At 44.6% G+C, this 18,981-nt stretch overlaps 1 protein-coding gene across 1 annotated transcript in view; it reads right to left on the bottom strand.

Annotated features, from left to right (window-relative positions):
• Positions 1–18,981, bottom strand: part of SPOCK1 (SPARC (osteonectin), cwcv and kazal like domains proteoglycan 1) — a 616,468-nt gene that overhangs the window by 79,913 nt on the left and 517,574 nt on the right. Inside the window, exon 7 of the mRNA XM_050795625.1 lies at positions 5,975–6,089. Coding sequence (XP_050651582.1) covers positions 5,975–6,089 — 115 coding nt within the window. The remainder of the gene's footprint in view (positions 1–5,974; positions 6,090–18,981) is intronic.

The raw sequence follows: 18,981 nt of genomic DNA, 5'->3' as shown, positions 1-18,981 counted from the left end.
ACACCGTTTGAGAAAAGAAGATCACTGTAGACTATTTTTCTACTGTTCTAAATAGCTCAGCTGGAGGGAAGTTGTTATTTCCTCTTTATCACGCCCTGTTGGAAAAATTTGCAGTTCTCTTTCCTCCCCTCCTGCACCAAACCTGCCCCCATCCTGCTCCTACCTCTCAGCTCATGTCAGGCCAGTATGGGGGTAACAGTTCCACAGCCTTCTCCATAATTTCTTAGGCTGGAGCCACATCCCTTCTAATCTAATCTGTGCCAACAGAAGAAAAGGAGCTGTCCTTGGAGAGTGTTCTGTTCTGTTTCCTCTTCTAGAGATAGAGTGGAGGGGGCGGGTGGGAGAGCGTCTGTAGGATGCCATTCTAAACCTTGCTGGTTTGGGAGTGTGGTGGCATTCTCCGCCTGATGGTTAATACTGTAATACGTGGGCAAGTGACTTCAGACCCAGGAGAAATGAAACTTAACTCCCACCATACAGACCTGCCACCATCTTCAGGCTAAAGATGCTGCTGACTGTGACCGAGGATGTACCCACACGTGATAGGAACACACTCACTAGACCCAGGGTCAGGTGAGCTGTCAGCTGACGGCACACAAGGGTCTTTTCTCAGTGAGCCTCCAGGGTTCTCTTCTGGTGAATGTGGACTGAATAAAGACCAGTGGTGGTCAAACTCTTCCCACAGATGTAATCTAAGTGGTAAAGTGTAAGAATGGAGTCACTCTGGGGGAGGTCTGAGGCCCCACCCATTTGGCCTTCCTCTGGTCCCTATGGGGAAAGCTGCAGCACCTTGGAGGAACAAAGAAGACTCCTCAACGTGGTGTGATATGGGATAAGTGAGACCCTTCTTGATCCAAAATCCTACGACCCTGCCAAGTCCTCACCTCAGGGAAGAGGAAGCTCCAAATCCTTCCTCAGATGAGGTGCAGGGAATGGGGTGCTGTGCTCAGGCTGGAAGGGAATGGTTTATGTCCCTGAAACAAGGGAAGTGGGGCAAGGCGAGCAGATGTCCAGGTTCAGAAGAGGTGGAGTATGGGCTAGCTGAAAAATCTACCTTAAAGCCTCCACTTTTGAGAGACCTCTATTTCCTCTTCAGATTTTCAAGCATTATAAATAATAATGATAACAACAATAATAATAATAATAAAGACAGCACCTCATACTTTCCTCTTGGTTTTCACTGAGTACTGAAGAAAAAGCATCAGCAATGCCCTGGAGCTGAAGAATTCAGGTCAGAGCTAAAAAGTGACTTTGCTCATCGGGCTGACAGTTGGGTCCTAAAAAATACCAAGAGAAACTGGGAGAGACCTTTCCTGAAAAGACTCAGAAAAAATGCACAGAACCCCAGGCTCAACACAGAGATTTCAATTTCATCTCCCTCTTTTAAACTGTGTTTTCCTTTGTTTATTTTTTGTTTTTGTGGATAACCATTGCTTCATACTCTTGAGGCTGGACTGACTTTATGGAGAGGAGAGAGATAAGGCAATGAAGTCACCTGCCCATGTCAGGAAGTAATTTAGAGGTGTTGTAGGAAATATTCAGAAATTTTAAAGGATGGTACCACCTTCCACCATCTCTTCAGGGGACATGCCAAAGGAGAGATGCCAGATAAACAAAGAGAACCAAAAAAAAAATCATCCACTTGGCTTTGACTTCTGGAAAAAAAAAAAAAAAAACATATGAAACTTAAAGGTGAGACAAGAGACTTCTGATTTGCCAGAGCTGGATATGTTATAACTCAAAAGACCAAAGGCTGGAAGAGGCAGAGAAGCAGAGCACACTAGGAGATTGGAAGAGAGTGAGTTAGACCAGCCTCATACATCCTCCATGCTGACATCCAGTGTTCACCAAAGTGGGGCTACAAGAAGTAAACCTCTGAGAAGGAAAAGATCATGCAGGTGAGTGTCGGATTCTGCTCTCCATAATTCTCCCCATCTCTCACCCAGTTCTGGACCCTAGGCTGAGAAGAGGTGATTCTGAAACCTGAGACAGGTGGGAAACCCTGGCAGTAAAGAGGACCTGTGTTTGGATACCAGCTTGAAAGCCAATTTAAGGCAAGCCTCATAAAACTGAGCTCGGCATTGAGTAGAAATGGTTGCCAGTCACCTCTAAAAGAACCTAGTGCATATCTTGGTCTAACGAAACAGATCCATGAAGAGAAGGCTTGAGGCAGCAACCTTACCACAGTCTTTCTTGATGCCAGAAAACCACAGAAGGGCCTCCTCAAGTTTTCTGTGCCCCTGAATAGGGCCAAGAAGCAGCTGAGAGGGCCAGTAAAACCAGAGGAGTTTAACAGAGAAGAAAGAGGATTCACCATGACCTTAGTGGACAAGGTGCACAGGTCTCTCGGCAGACACAGTGAGAATGAACACCACTGGCCTAACTGAAGATGTTAAGAACTCCATCTAAGTGGATGGATCCCAAAGAAAGAGAAAACACCAGGAAAAGCCTCCCACCCACACTGCTGCTCATAAGCCCTCAGCCCACCTCTACTTCCTGGAATTCAGGTACAGCCCTGCATTAACAGAACTGACCTGGGGGTGGCTTTATAAAGGTTTCACCTCAGAAATGAGGTTCAAAATAGAGGTAAAGTTGAAAATAAAATATCAACACAACAGTTTGTGTGTGTGTGTGCGTGTGTGTGCACGCACGTGCGCGTGTGTGTATTGCCACAGTTTTTATGGACCTGCATTTATAAGACTGTAAACTCTCATTTCTGCAATAGGCACAGAAATAAGACAGCTCCTCCCACGGTCGAGAGCCATAATGTGACTCAGAGGCCAGGACTGCCTGTGGACACCACGCCCACTGCCTGGAGCTTCTGGAAGAGGCTGCTGACAGGTAAGGGGAGGAAGACTGTATGCTCACCTCCTCTTCCTCCCTCTCTCCACAGCTAAGTTGCCAACTGAAAGTTGCCTTTTATTTCACCTCTGATCTCTCCCTTGTACTCATGCCCTCCTCTTCATTTGAACTGCCACCACCTCAGGTCAGCCCTGTTGACTGTCACAAATTATTGTGAGAGCTGCATGGAAAGAGGTGTCAAATCAAAGGAAAAGGTCAGCCTCCCCTTGCTCAATTTTGTCCAGGTAAGGCATTATTACTTAAGTGTTTCATTTCACAGAATGACTCTGGGAATTTATCAATGCCTTCACTCCCCCGAATGTGTTCTTAACCAATAGGAAAACACTGTCAAATCCATATTAGATAGTTTGGCCAGGCCTCGTAGCTCACACCTGTAATCCCAGCACTTTGGGAGGCCGAGGAGGGCAGACCACATGAGGTCAGGAGTTCAAGACCAGCCTGGCCAACATGATGAAACCTCATCTCTACTAAAAATATAAAAAATTAGCTGGGCGTCATGGTGGGCACCTGCAATCCCAGCTACTTGGGAAGCTGAGGGAGGAGAATCGCTTGAACCTTGGATGCAGAGGTTGCAGTGACCCGAGATCACACCACTGCACTCCAGCATGGGTGACAGAGCAAGATTTCATCTCAAAAAAAAATAAATAAATAAATCCGTATTAGATAGTTAAACATTCTACCCTAATAGGTGATTATTTCCTCCTGCATTAGGATACTGTTGGTACTGTCATAAATTAACTACCACCAACAGGTAGCTTCTGCTTCCCCTCATGCTTACATGAAAACTCGGCTCTAAGTCAGAGCCTAGAAATGAGATCTTTAACAAGGAAGGACAGTCTTAGAACCTCATGGAAAGAATCGTACCAAGTTTGAACTACTGACACTTCAAGTAACAGACTCATTGGTGCAGGCTTCTGAGGTTATATTTCTTAGACAACTTCCAAAGGGTGTTCATAAAAGCAAACTGTTGACCCAATATCTGGTGGAGCAAAAATAATTATATTGGACTGAAGGAACTGATGAGGAAATAGAATTTCAGTTGTTTTGTAATATTGTTGGTATTATTTTTAATGTTTTATTTTCTGATATCATGTAGTTTTTACTGTTTTTTCCTGATCTTTCTCTCATTATTAACTTAGTAGTCTGTGCTTTTGTAAGCATTTTGAAATGAAAGATTTTTAAATGGTAATCTTGTGCTCACTGACCTTTCAGAATTCAGGAATAACTTTGTCTGAGTCTCTTTACTTTTAATGGCAATGGGGTTACTTGTATAGATTCAGTAAGAATCTGTTCACAGTTTTACACATAAATAATTGAACAAATGGATGGCACAGTCAAGGCCACACCTGGAGTGTCAATCTCATCTGCTTACATATGAAGCACATCATTAAGAAACAAGGGTTGTTCTTTATTTGCAAAATCATGAGGCCTTCCCAGAAACTTGGACTGTTACCTTATAATGGCAGACTTGGAGGCCATCTCTTTTAAGGAGAGATGCATTCACCCCCATTTATAGATGTTACAGGCAAAACAGTGGCAATGGCATTCTTTTATTTATTTATTTATTTATTTTTGAGATGGAGTCTCGTTCTGTTGCCCAGGTTAAAGTACAGTGACGTGATCTTGACTCACTGCAACCTCCACCTCCCGAGTTCAAGCGATTCTCCTGCCTCAGCCCCCTGAGTAGCTGGGACTACAGGCGCCAGTCACCATGCCTGGCTGATTTTTATATTTTTGGTAGAGACGGGGTTTCATCATTTTGGCCAGGTTGGCCTTGAACTCCTGACCTCCAGTTATCCACCCACCTCGGTCTCCCAAAGTGCTGGGATTACAGGTGTGAGCCACCACACCTGGCTGGCAATGACTTTCTTAGTTTGGTTTCCTAGCCTCAGAATAAAAGCAATAAATAATATACATAGAGTAAGAGAGGTTTCTGAAATTTCCTAAGATTTTTAAGAAATCTCTAACAGAAGTTAATTTTCTGGGCTATGTAGTTGCTTAACACCACATGGCTTTAGATTTTCTGACCAGACTACAAAGAGGCTTATGTATATCAGTTAACTTTTATTACTGCATTTATAACTAAGTGAATCAGGCCTAACCGCAATAAGATTAGCTTTTTAGAAATCAAGAATAATCACTGGAGATTATTTATCATCACAGTGTTTCATGGTTTACAGCATCCTTCCACATCCTGACTTAAACCTCCTAAAGAGCCTTTAAACACAATATTCCTGAAGTCACCATGATCACATTTAGATTTGAAATCTTCATCATCTATTTGCCCTGGAAAAGACAACATGGCTTACAAAGAGTCAAATAGATAAACACTCACACCACACTCATTGCACTCCATTACAAATCACTCCTAGATTTTAAAACATAAGCATACACACACACACGCACACACACACACACAGAGAGAAATCAGTTATAGCTGAGAAAGCCCAATTCCACAGAAGGCAAATTCAAACGTCTATCTTCGGTCTTACCAAGGAAGGCTCAAAAAGAGGCTGAGACCAGTGGGACAACATGACTTTCTCCATCATGAAAACATCCAAATGAGCCCAACCTTTCCTGCCCCTCTCAGCCATGGAAGAGAAGCAGCTACCCCTAGGGAGGTATTCTCTTTCATCTGTCCCCTGGCTCTGTGCTGCCTTACAAGCAGAATATATTAATAAGGAAATACTTTAGGAGAGAACTCTCTCCACTGTGGTGACATCTCTGCAGTCTCTGTTTTGATATTTGGCCTTGAGAAGTTCAAAGGATTCGAAAGATTCGAGTTCAAGAAAGACCAAGATGTACCCCAGGGCCGGTCCTGGTCTTAGATGCTGAAAAACATACTCCTCCCACGCCATAAGCGATTATGACCTCTGAAAGAACCTAGTGGATATCCTGGTCTAACAGGATTATTTTCATAGGCTCTTGTTCTTCTTTGTAATGGTAGTTGAAGGCAAGTCAGTTTAGGGTCCCTAAATCTGGAGTACTTACTTGTCCTGTCTGCTCATTTCTCCAGTTTGTTCCTGGTGCCTAGGACAGAGCTCGGCCACATCAACCCTCCGTGACGCCCCCATTCCCGCCCAGGAATGTTCTGGAGGAGACCCCCACTCACCACTCCTTTCTGCCTTGTGCTTTGGTGGCTCAGGCTCTGGGAGACACGGACAGGGCCCGTCACAGAGGGTGGTGAGGCTTTTGCCAGTAGAACAAGCATGGAACTCCAACTTGCACTGCAAAAGAGAGACACAACAGGTCTTAAGAATGCAGCCACAACAGACCCCCTACTCCACCTCCTTTCAGTGCCCTTTGCTTCACAAAAGCAGACAAAGCAGGGAGAGGTCCGCCTCAAGTAGAGGTCTCAATTACAGAATACTGAATAAGAAATGGCCTTTTATATTTTACCAAATGCAGAGGATAACTACTAAAAACACTGTGGAAGCCCTAGAAGACTTCCTTTAATGATGGTAAACCCTACTGTCACTATTTCGAAAATAAAATTATTAATATGAAACTTAACATCAGTAGAGTCCTATGTGGTCCAGGAACCCCCTCCATTTACTTTGAGGCATCTTGTCCACACTCCTCCCGTGTGGAGGCAGCACTGCTGGAATACCACTCCCGGTCCCTCTCAGCCTGCTCACATGCTCTTCCCGAGAGGGAAGAGGAACAATCCCTTTAGTAAGTCTGTATGGTAATCTGAGGCTCAGCCCTTCCCCTTGGGACCAACAAGGAGTGAATGCTCTTGCTTCCATTGTCCAAAACCTAAGTTTCCATGGGTCTTGCCCCATCAGAGGATGCCTGTGGTCTAACTAGCTTGTGACTCCGTGGAAATGGTTACCTAATTCTAGGATTAAATATTAGAAGCCCATAATCCACATTATCTTGTCAACCCTTTATCAGTAGCAATGGTAATATTTTAGTCATTTTTCTATCAGCTCTTTACTCTTAAGTCTCAATGAATTCTCAGAACACAGGCAGGAGACAGGAATGTTATTAGTAGGTGCAAAAGACCGCAACAATTGTCAGCATTTTTATTATTCCTACATTATGGAAGAAGAAATTGAGACTCAGGTTGAATAACTTGCAAAAGATCACAAAGCTCAGGGCCAAGCACTTAATGCATTCCACAACACTGTGTAGATGGGGCTTCAGAATACAGACATCCCATACTGAACTGTGTGTGGCTAATTATGCAACTTTGCTATTGGCCTGGATCTGTGTTGTCTGAGAGTTTACTCCTTTTTTGTCTGTAAATTTCTCAAGATCAAGGCCGGTGTGTAATCGGTCCTCTGCAAAGACCCACGGGCCAAGGACCACATGCGTATCTGGTGGAGGTTCAAAGGAAAAAGAGATAGGTGAAATTTAACGAGCACCCACTGTGCGTGCAGCTCTTATCAGGTGCCATGGGGAATCTTTTAAATGAAAGAAAAGAGGAGATACAGTCCGTGCCCTTGGAAAACACAAATGCATACCTTTGAAAAAAGTCCACTAGCATTTGCAAAGCCACACACATGAGTGCAGATAAATACTGGCTCATTGTGAGAGGACAAGCTATTCAGTCCCTATACCGATTAGAAACGGAGGGAAAGAGTACTTTAAACCTGGTTCTAAATGTACTGAAGTCACTCCTGTGTCACTCCAATGATCACCCATATAGTCGCTGGCTGCCTGTTCAGGGAGAGGGCAACAGAGCAAACCTACAGAGTGCTGGCTTCCTCTTGACACAAAACTCCCTCTTGTGCATATGTGTTCAGTGCCTAGTATGTGCCCAGCATGGCAGCAGGCGTTGAGGGGGCTATACAAAAACAAGTCATTGCCCACATCTCACACATCAACTGAGCTGATGAAGCAAAGAAGAGTGTGTCCTTGTAAAGCCATGTGGATGTGACTCTGAGGTGAGGCAGGACATATGTCTCTGTAGGGATGGCGTGCAAAAGAGGCCCTCAGGTATGGGGTGTGCCTACAGACAGCACGTGGACTGAAGGTGAGCTGAGTGGAATGCTGGGAAGGCAGCAGGCAGGTCACTAGCATGAGGAGCTTCCTTTCACTCAGCACAGCGTGTGTGCACGTGCCCACGGCTGGACACAGCTGCCATGACTGGCCTGCTGCCTCCTCCGCCTCTTCTAGGCTAGTTCTCTGGAACAATCCTCTGTTTCAGACTAGTGGTTCTCCGGCTCATTAACAGAATCCTTAAAGCTAATTTAGGGGGGAAAATATATTTTTATGTGTCCATTTATTTTATAAAGTCAAAATTATTACCTTTATTTATCATAAAGCCTTATCATGCTATTGCTATTACTGCCTGATTGTATCTGTGACAGACTGTGAGATTCCCCCTCTCCACCCCATTCTCTGCTCTCTCTGAGAGAGGGATCCACACTTCTGCTGCAGGCCCTGTGTCTTGCAGCAGCACCTCCCCGTAGGAGGGTCAACTTTCCCACCAGCTCTAGCTGCATGCTCACTCTAACCAGTGGTGGTTAGTAGGAGGGATGCAAGCCAGGTTTGAGCAGACATGTCAAGAATCACTGGTTTCACTACCTCTCTTGCTCTTCTCTACCATGAAAATGATGTGCCAGATAAGGGCTGCTCCCTTTTGCCCAAGACCCAGAAGGCAGAGAACATGAAACAGAGCTGAAGTGTTCTGAACAGAGCCACAGCTAACACACAATGTGAACACGGAAATAGGGTTTATCATAATAAGTCAATGATGTTTGGGGATTATTTGTTATTACAGTATAACTTAGAAAACTCTGAACAACAGAATGACTTTCTTCCTACTAGACCATGAAGGCCTTAACAGCAAGAAAAGGTTTTAGTTACTGTTTTATCCTAGGCATGATATGACATACACAGAGCCCTGGCATAGAGTAGGTGTTCAATAAACAGCTGCTGAATGACAAAGGCAGAAAGAAGGGAACCACAATTCACTTTGCTGCTCTGGACCTCTGTTCCAATCCCTGGGTGCTTACCAATCTGCCTGCACAAGGAAGGAAGTGCTGGAGCTCAGTACTTGACACATTCATCCTAAACCATCCTTTACCCATGTCTACACCCTGAGACGCCTCTTTGAGCTCCACATTCAGTACTCTGACCCTCAGCCTCCCTGCTCACCCCAGCCTATCACTGGAGTATGAGCCTCTCTGGGTGGCCTCGCCATGACTGCGGGCCCTGTGGACTGTAATTCCTGGAACTCCACTTTCTCAGCTGGCCTGCAGCATCCCCTCTCTTGTCCAGCCCTGGTGGCCATCTCTGCAGGCAGCCCAGTCTCCTCCCTAGCTACAGAAAGACACCACCAGAGAAAATAGTACTTGTCTCTTATCTGCATCAGTGAAAATCCAAGTTCAAGGGCACAGATCTGGTTTTTTGTTTGTTTGTTTTTACCTTTCAGGACAATATGTGGCATTTCAATGAAGCCCAAAAGGCTGCATAATTTCTTTCTTTCTTTTTTTTTTTTTTTTTTTTTTTTTTTTAGGAGACAGGGTCTCACTCTGTCACCCTGGCTAGAGTGCAGAGGCATAATCATAGCTCACTGCAGTCTTGAACTCCTGAGCTCAAGCAATCCTCCTGCCTCAGCCTCATGAATAGCTAGGACTACAGGCATGTGCCATCATGCTTAGCTATTTTTTTTAATGTTTTGTAGAGATGGGGTCTCACTATATTGCCCAGGCTGGTCTCAAACTCCTGGGCTCAAGCCATCCTCCCACCCCAGCCTCCTGAAATGCTACAATTACAGGCAAGAGCCACCATATCCAGCCATAATTCCATTTTTTATAAAGCTCAAAACAGGCTATTTAGAGATACATATACATGTGGTAAAAGCTCCCTTAAAACCTGGCAGGGGAGGGGACCATGACAAATACCATGAAGATAGGGGTCACCTCCCCAGAGGAGGCAGCAGGATTGGTCAGAGAGGAGCCCAAAGGAAGCATCACAAACATTGATCACATTTTATTTTATAAAGTAAGCATTAGATTCTGAGGCTTTTGTTCTGTTACTAAGCTTGACAACTTCTATAAATAATATATACATTTTTATGTATCAAAGACTTTATGATAAAATATAAAACAATGTTTATAGGCTCCTATGGAGGTGACAACCAAACTAGAACCACACCTCCCAGAAAACTCCATGAGCAAGCCCAGCGAGTGTGGGGAGAGCCCTCCATGCAGGGTTGAGAGTGTGAAGCTCTGCTCCCAAGCCCACGGCCTCCCACAGATGTTCTCTTCCCACAGCACTTCTCTAATTCTCACCCTTGAAGTTACCCTTCCTATCACTTTCCTCATCTTCCCTCCTCCCTTCTCCCAGGTTCTTTCTAGGGAAGAACAGATACAGAAGCCAAAACCTGATCACCATTCCAGCTTCACGCAGAGGACTCTATGTAAAGACTATAAATCTCAGTTTTTTAAGCACCCAGTTTCTGGCACTTTGTTACAGTAGCACTAACAAATTAATATACTTTCCATCCAGATTTTTTAAAAAGAGAGAGACTCTAAGGAATGAAGACACTTTGTCTTAGGTTTATAAAGCACAGATCTTTGTGCCAAGATGGCTCAGCTCTGCTGGAAAGAAACAAAACAAAAACTATGAAACAGCAGCCTCAGGATATGAGCAGTTGGACCTAAAGAACTTGGCCAAATTGTATCAGTTGTGACGCATGCCCAGAGAAGAGGAACTATTAAAAATTCAAACCTTTATATTGATTTTATGACGAAGCAGTCAAATAAATAATTAACTCTTAACTCTCTAAAGGAGGAGAGTTGAAAAACTAGGAAATAAGTTAAGGACTTTTAAACATGATACTAGAACCTATGCTCATATAAACACAAAATATTATTATAAATACAAACCCCTGGGGATTCTAGACCCTCGACCGCTGAAACAGAAATGCCTGCCCTTATCACTGCAGAGAGAAGAAGCAGTGAGAGCCAATGATGACATGAACGGGCAGATACATTCAAAATGTTGACCTACTTAAAAATAAATGTGCTAGGAGATTTTCCAACCAATCTTTCCTTCCATTTTGCATAACACGCTAATACATTGGTTGGAATGAGTGAATGTTTTCCTGCAAATGGCCAGTAAATCTTTCTCTTCTATGATTTGTAAAGCACAGCTAACAACCTCTTTCTGGTTCATTGCTCACATAGGTCTCAACCAAGTACATTTCTCTACCACACCACACTCTGCTCTGCCTCGCATGCTTTGGGTATTATTTTTAACATTTTATTCAAATTGCTTTCTCCACTGTATTTCATCAACCTATCATCCATTTTTCAAGCCAGACTGTTGACAGTTCACAGTTGACAATTTTGTTCACAGTTGATGAATTCTGATTTGTTTTTATTTGCCCAAAATCATGTCACAGTAGGTGGGGGGAGCAATCCTGAGGCTTTGCCGGCTTTAATAATTGGGCGGGAAGTGAGCGACTGCTGACTGCACCAGTCAGATGCCAACATGCTGTTCCCGGCTGACGGGAGAATAACCACCCATTTCTGCACAGGGCTTGAGTGGCTCAGTGGTCATCTGGAAGAAGCTATGCACAGAAACAAGGGAAGGTCTTTGGTCTCATTTAGAACCTTATTGAACATCCATAAATACATGTGTTCCTTTCTGCATTTAACACATATTCACTGAGCATCTACTATGGGCCAGACCCTGGTCTAGGTGTAGAACCAGTGGGACAAAGGCCTGTTTCCATGAAGTTCACATGGCAGGCATTGGTGAGAGTCAAGGAATTAAACAAAAGAGAGAAAGAGACGGAATAAAGGAGAGGGAATGGTGTATTGCATGGTGTGATCAGTAAATCTTCTGGAAAGACAACATCTGAGCAGAGAACAGAATAAAGTGAGCCATGCAGCTCTCTGGGGAAGGAGGGTCTGGGAAAAAGGAAACACAAAGGCCCAGGGTAGAAGATTCTGACTACACTTGAGAAACAGTGAGGAAGCTGGAGAGGGATGAGGAGAGTGGAAAGGACCATCTCAGCGGAACTGATGGTTGGCCTGTGTGTGGCCCAGGGCACAGTCTTGCATTCTCTCACTCTCTCTTTCCCTCTGTGTGGTACACACACACTTCTATGAGTTAAGACTTCCAAATACATCAGAGCCTTAAACTTCTTTAAGACCAAGCTGCTAAAAATATAAAAGAGGAAAATGCTTTTTTTTTTTTTTTTACAAGAGAATAGCAGCTACAAAATGTAAAAGAAAGGCTAGAGTTAGAAAGTCACCATTTTGAAACTCCTCATGTAATTAATTGAGTCAGAAAAGGACCATTTAATGTTTGCTAAAAATTTTGGGTGAAAGTTATTAGAGAATGAAACATTCACAGTCTCAAAATGTCTCCTTACAGCATTGCTATTATTATACAAAGAAGAAAATGCACACTTTCAATGAAACAAATGGCAGTCACCCCTTAACAAAGGGACCAAGGGTCCAAGCTAATACCACTGGCAGTGGGACGGGCTGGCATGTGCCTCCTAATATGCAACAAACGAAAGTACACAGTAGCACCTGTGAGGCACTGATATTAAAAAGGTTGAACCCAAGTCTATGCATTAGGAAACAGACAAATCCAAAATTGAGGACATTTTATAACAGTCTGAACTCTAAAAGCAAACAAAACAAACCTGGGGCGAGTGGATTATCATACTAGAGTAATCATTTCTAATTAAAATAAATTAAAAATCAGAAACAAATGAAATGAGCAAAAGTTAATTGAACCTTGACTAATAATTATACAAGACACATTATTATACAAACATTTTGGGAATAATTTCTGTGATGTTAATGTGAACTATATGCTAGGTGATATTATGGAATGTTCTTATAGGTATAATAATACCTACTAAGGTTAAGGTGGTTATATAAGAGAATGCCCCTTTTCTTAGGGGTGAGGTGTCACAATGCTGCAAATCCTAACTAGTTCAGGGGAAAGTGTGTATGTATATACAGAAAGCAAGAGTACACGAATGTGCCAAAATACTAACAACTGCCAAATATTTTTGTTTTGCTTGTGTTTCGAGACTGAGTTTCTCTCTTGTTGCCCAGGCTGGAGTGCAGTGACATGATTTCGACTCACTGCAACCTCCGCCTCCCAGGTTCAAGTGATTCTCCTGCCTCAGCCTCCCTAGTAGCTGGGATTACAGGCACCCGCCATCACGCCCGGCTAATTTTTGTATTTTTAGTAGAGACGGGTTTCACCATGTTGGCCGGGCTGGTCTCAAACTCCCAACCTCAATGGATCTGCCCGCCTCATTCCTCCCAAAATGCTGGGATTACAGAAGTGAGCCACTGCAACAACTGTCAAATCTTAATGATGGGTATATAGTATTCATTGCATTATTCTTTAAATGCTCTGTACATTGAATAATTATTAAACTAATAGACAGGGGAAGAAAATTTAACTTGCTTTGCCCAGTGGTGCTAGGAGAACTCTTCCCAGAAACCACTCCTCTTTTCTCTCCCTAAACTCCTCCCTCGTCAGTGGCTTGCCACTCTCAGCTGTTGCAATTACTGTCCCTCCTGCAGCTCCCGCTAGAGGGCGGCTCTCGGGGCAGGGACTGGATCCTGTTTCCCGCTGTATCCAGGCTGGCTTACACCTGGCAAAGAGCTGACCTTCAGTAAGGATTTGTTAAAGGAACAAGTGATTGAGGTTTTCCTAAAGCACAAAATTCTCTTGATTGATATCAGCAATTAGCTTTGCTCATTTTCTCACCTTGTTTATCTTGTCAGTGATTTAGCGAACCCTTTTCCAGTGAGTAAGGAGGTAAGTTTCAGTCCAGTTCATGTACAGATTGTCACAGGCTTGGTTTTAGAGGCAAGCCTAAATAAAGTTTCTCTAAACTGTGTAACCAAACCAGTGGAGAGTCTTGCCATCCTCCAGGCAACACATCCAAGAGTGACCGGCACAATGGAGAGGAGTGCAGCCCTGCCCTGCCCTGCATGTGCAGGCCCACCCCCGGCAGGCTCTTGGTCCCTGCTTTAAGTTCCCCAGCTACACGCAAGAGGAGCTGCCTTGGCTCACCTCCACTGTTCTTACTTCTGGGCCTTTTCCCTGTTTTCTCCTCTGCCTTGGATTTTCTTAGGACTGGACACTATTTTGACATTTTAAATTTCTGTGGGATTTTTTACTTATCTGGGATTTTGGAGAATAGTGCAGATGAAGAAGGACTTGAAGTTCCTGGGCCTGTCATCCTCTCTAGGAGATGGCTGACCCCATAGAGGGAGGACAGCCTGGTGTACATCAGAGAGGTGGGACCATGCACAGCCTCACCAGGCAAGGCCTGGATGCAGCAGAGAGCCCAGACCCGAAGGGCTCTCAGTGAAGGCCCACAGTCGGGCCAGCTGCAGCCCTCCCCTCTTCCCAGCTGGGCTGCGGTGCCTTTCCTCCAGGAAAGCTTTTCTCAGGCTCCTGCCTCTGTGCCCCAGGACAATTCTCTCATTGCACTCACCACTGGACAGTGCTTATCTGTTTACATATATCTACTTCTTGAAGGAAATAGGTATCTTTGACTAGAGCCTAGCATATCACAAGTACAGGTGCCCCTCAACTTACTATGGGGTTACATCTCAATAAACCCATCTTAAGGTAAAACTGTCAAAAACTGAAAGTGCATTTAATACGTCTAACCTACCAAACATCATAGCTTAGCTTAGCCTACCTTCAGTGTACTCAGAACACTCGCATTAGCCTACTGTGGGGCAAAATTATCTAAGATAAAGCCTATTTAATAATAAAAGGTAGGACAGCTCATGTAATTGATTGAATACTGCACTGAAAGTAAAAAAAAAAAAAAAAAAAAAAAAAAAAATGTTGAAGGGTAGCCAAAGTACAGTTTCTACTAAATTTGTATCTCCTTTGCACCATCCTAAAGTCATACCATTTTCAGTTAAGCCATTGTAAGTCAGGGACCATCTGTGTCTAATACATTTTTTGTTTATTTATGGGATATACCTTATGTAACCCTATGTGAGAGCAGGTGTTAATACATTCATTCTATAGATTAAGAAACTGAAACTAGAGAAAGTAAATGACTGCCTTGGGGACACAAGGTGAATAAGTAACAGATTTTAATTTTTTTTTTTTTTTTTTTTGAGACAGAGTTTCGCTCTATCGCCCAGGCTGGAGTGCAGTGGCATGATCTCAGCTCACTGCAAGCTCCGCCTCCCGGGTTCATGCCATACACCTGCCTCAGCCTCCCGAGTAACTGGGACTACAGGTGCCCGCCACCATGCCTGGCTAATTTTTTTGTATTTTTAGTAGAGACAGGGTTTCACTGTGTGTTAGCCAGGATGGTCTTGATCTCCTGACCTCATGATCCACCCGCCTCGGCCTCCCAAAGTGCTGGGATTATAGGCATGAGCCACCGCACCCGGCCCCCGCAGATTTAATTTTTAATCCAACCCCTTCACTTCTCCCTAGTCCAGTGCTATGTGTAATGACTCACAGACTTCTACAACAGTGAGGGGTTTGGCAAAGCCTTTACAGGCATCCTAGGAAGACAGAAAGGAGGGAGAAATTATGAGAGAGCTGGGGAAAGGGAGAGAGAACAGGAGGTGCCCTGCTGGCGGCTGTATGGTGCTGACCTGCAGGGAAGAAATGGAGTCAGCCAAATACAACCCTTGCTTGTCAACTGTGACTTGTCCCTAGTGATAGTGACGTTATTCAAAGCCACTTTAACATGTTGCAATTAGCTAATCCAACTTACAGAAATGAAGCTGATCAGCTCATAGACCTGAATCAGGTGATGTGGCCACCTTCTGTGTTCCAGAAGCTGACAGCAGCCAGACTTAGCCTCTCCTGGAGGTGTAAAGGCCTGCAGCTATTCCTAGCTAACAGATTAACTGTCAAGTGTGATCATCAGAGCTCTCCCAAGCAGTCCAGAGTGGCCCAGCCAGGGCCTCAGAAGACAGTTCTGTTCATAGGATCTGGCCTTTGACTCCCACCTGATACAAGTTCCTTGAGAGAGCTGTCCATGCTCATACACCCCAAGGCCACAGATAAGCTGTACCTCGAAAGTGGACAGGAAGAGCTTGCTGAAATAAATTCATCATCTTCCCAGAAACTCTAGGAAGTTGGAGACTATCACTTTCATTTTACAGATGAGAAGGAAAAAAGGGTAAGAAAGGAAAGAATACAAATAAGAATGTAAGGAGGAGGCAGCAAGAAAAGAAAGTCGTAGAGGAGGCATGGCAGAGGAGACGATGGAAGAAAAGAAAGAATACAAGAAGAACAGAGATGCTTCAAGTATAGAAAAAAGCACAAAACATCCCAGAGAGACCTGGGAGGTGCAAGAGGCAATGTGGGAGCAGAGACCTTGTTCACAGGTCTCTCCCCCAGCCAGGATATGTGGGCTCAGGCAGCGCTAGGAGAAAGGAAAAGGATGTTCTGAGGTGCTGGCACCTGCTTAAAATGAAAATGTCTCTGCAGCTATAAATGCCCTCGAGATGCCTGTCTCTCCAGCTGTCCTGGTTTCCTTGGAGAGGACCCAGCCCACACTAAGCCTCCTCTCCATGCTGTCTGTTCCCCACTGGCTGGGGCAGTTTACTCCACAGACAGAGTTCACCGGAGGTAGAGGGCAAGTTGAGGTGGCACCTGCCTGGCAGCATTCCTGGCACATGGTAGACAATTAATCTTTGCTCCTTCCTCCATCCCCCAAAGCCCACATTCATTCTTCTCTTCCTCCAATAGCTTCTCCACGCCAGAGTGATCTCTGTAAAATGCAAATGTGTTTGTGACACCCTACCCCAGCTTACAATCATTCCTTGTATCCTGCTATCCTCAGACAAAAAGTAAAGATTTTTTTTTTTTTTTTTTAAGATGGAGTCTCTCTCTGCCGCCCAGGCTGGAGTGCAGTGGCAGGATCTCAGCTCACTGCAAGCTCCGCCTCCCGGGTTCATGCCATTCTCCTGCCTCAGCCTCCCGAGTAGCTGGGACTACAGGCGCCCGCCACCTCGCCTGGCTAGTTTTTTGTATTTTTTTTAGTAGAGACGGGGTTTCACCGTGTTAGCCAGGATGGTCTCGATCTCCTGACCTCGTGATCTGCCCGCCTCGGCCTCCCAAAGTGCTGGGATTACAAGCTTGAGCCACCGCGCCCGGCCAAAGTAAAGATTTTTAGCCCAGCAGAAAAGGTCCCCCGAGATCTGTACCCCACATATCTCTCCACCCACATCTCTTATGTCTCTCCAAACACATGCTTACTGTGACCCAGCTTGCAGACCATGCTCACTCCCGCTCTGTCTCCTTGGCCATGTCCCTCGAGGCTTCCTCTTGGATGCTTTGCTTTGTCTACAGTTCCCCCCAGAGCCTGCAGTAGGTATCCCTGAGTACTTCTAGCACCTGCCCACCTCTAACACTCTGTCTTTTGCCCTGTACTTCAATGACAGCTTTCTTGCCTCTCTCTCTTATGAACTCCATGAAGACTAGGTTTTAATTCACTTGGTTAGCCCCAGTGCCTAGAAAAGAATCTAAAAAAGAGTATGTACTAAATAAATGTTGGACAGCTATATAGATGCATGGGCAGGAGGATGGAGGGACAGCCCCACCCATCTAACCACCTGCTGAGCAATCAACACAGCTCTGTTGTCATCTCCAAAGCACTTGGCCAAATGAAGTCATCTCTCACTATCCATCTCCAGGCTTTGATACTCCTTGGCTCCATGAGTAGCATCTGGACTGTCACAGTCCAACAGGTGCAAAGCTCTGACTGTCTCTCCTACCAAGCCATCTGATTCCCCCCACTTAGTGGAATGTCGTACCAAAGATCTCAAACTAACCTTTCCCTCTCAAGCCCTGATCAAAGCTCAAGTCCTCCCTTTTGATGCTGGTCACCATCTGGTACTGATGCTGCTTCTTCAACAACACTGCCCTGACTCTTCAACACGCAACAATCCTTCAATAGGTGTCTTCTCCCTCCTCCCTGTCCCTGCTTTACTCTGATGTTGCCCTCATCTGAATACCTCTTTCCTTTCCCATCCCAAACCTTCCCCATCCAGGCGTGTCCTCCTCTGGACACTACCCTGACCACTCCTCCTCCCGCAGAGCCCCCCTGGCTCCAGTGACATTTCCAGCCCACCCCACTCAACCACACACAGTCCCATGCCTGCTCTTCTGGTTTCCTCTTACCCTCTAATATTTTCTTCCCAATTATAATTTAGCTGCTAGACTTCAGGATATTTGTGTCATATGTCTATGGATTCTTCATAATACAGATACGAGCACTAAGTATATTTCTGTTCTTCACAGTGCTGGTAGAAACGGCTTCTAAGTCTTCATAATGTATATAAGGTTTAATATAACTAATCATGAACCTGGCATTGTGCTAAACGTTTTACCTATATTTTCTCCTTTAATTTTCACCCCAGCCCCTATATGATAAAAATGATAACAACACCTGTCTTACACATGAAGAAACGGAGGCTCACAGATGTCGTTTGGCCAATGAAAGCCAGCGCTAAGTTGCGAAGCCTGAGTCCAAATCCAGACTATGTGACTCTCAAGTCTGTGCTCTTGAGAGGTTAATTATGTAGTCTCAAGTCAAAATGTTTTCTGATGTTTGCTCAGGTCACGTGTTTTCAGTGTTGAGGACTGTGCTGACAATGGTCTTCTGTGTCCGCTCGTGGTACCTGCAGGAACCATTATCTTTCAAACAAAGCCAAGGCACACAAATGGTAGGGAATTCTCTGAGAACTATACCAAGGGAGTGCACGCTCAGTTACAGTGTCCCTCCCAGATGTCTCTATAGGACCCCTGCCATGATCTCACTGAAGCAAGGGGTGGAGATCCTGGTTTTCTCCTTCCCAGATGCACCCCAGGCATGCAGAACACAGCCAGCACACAGTAGGTGTCCTTTAATTATTTCTTGAATAAAAGAATGAATGAATGAGATAGAAAGCAAGCCCCACAAAGCCCTGCCACACCTGTCACCAAGAAGGAACAAGTTTCTTGGTGAAAAGAGTAAAGAAAACTACAGAAAATCTAAGTAGCTATATCAGAGAGAACACTTCACAGCCACCAGAAGGCACAGGTGAGGTGACCACGTCACTAATAAAAAGGAAGGTCGGAGTGAACAGAGGTCTACATCAGATCTGTAACTGCTACAAAGCAGCTCAGTAATGGCCTCTTTTG

Source organism: Macaca thibetana, chromosome 6 (assembly GCF_024542745.1).
Source record: "Macaca thibetana thibetana isolate TM-01 chromosome 6, ASM2454274v1, whole genome shotgun sequence".
In the NCBI taxonomy this organism is placed as follows: Eukaryota; Metazoa; Chordata; class Mammalia; order Primates; family Cercopithecidae; genus Macaca; species Macaca thibetana.
Note: the sequence above shows the minus strand (reverse complement) of the source record. Positions and strands in the feature narration are given on the sequence as shown.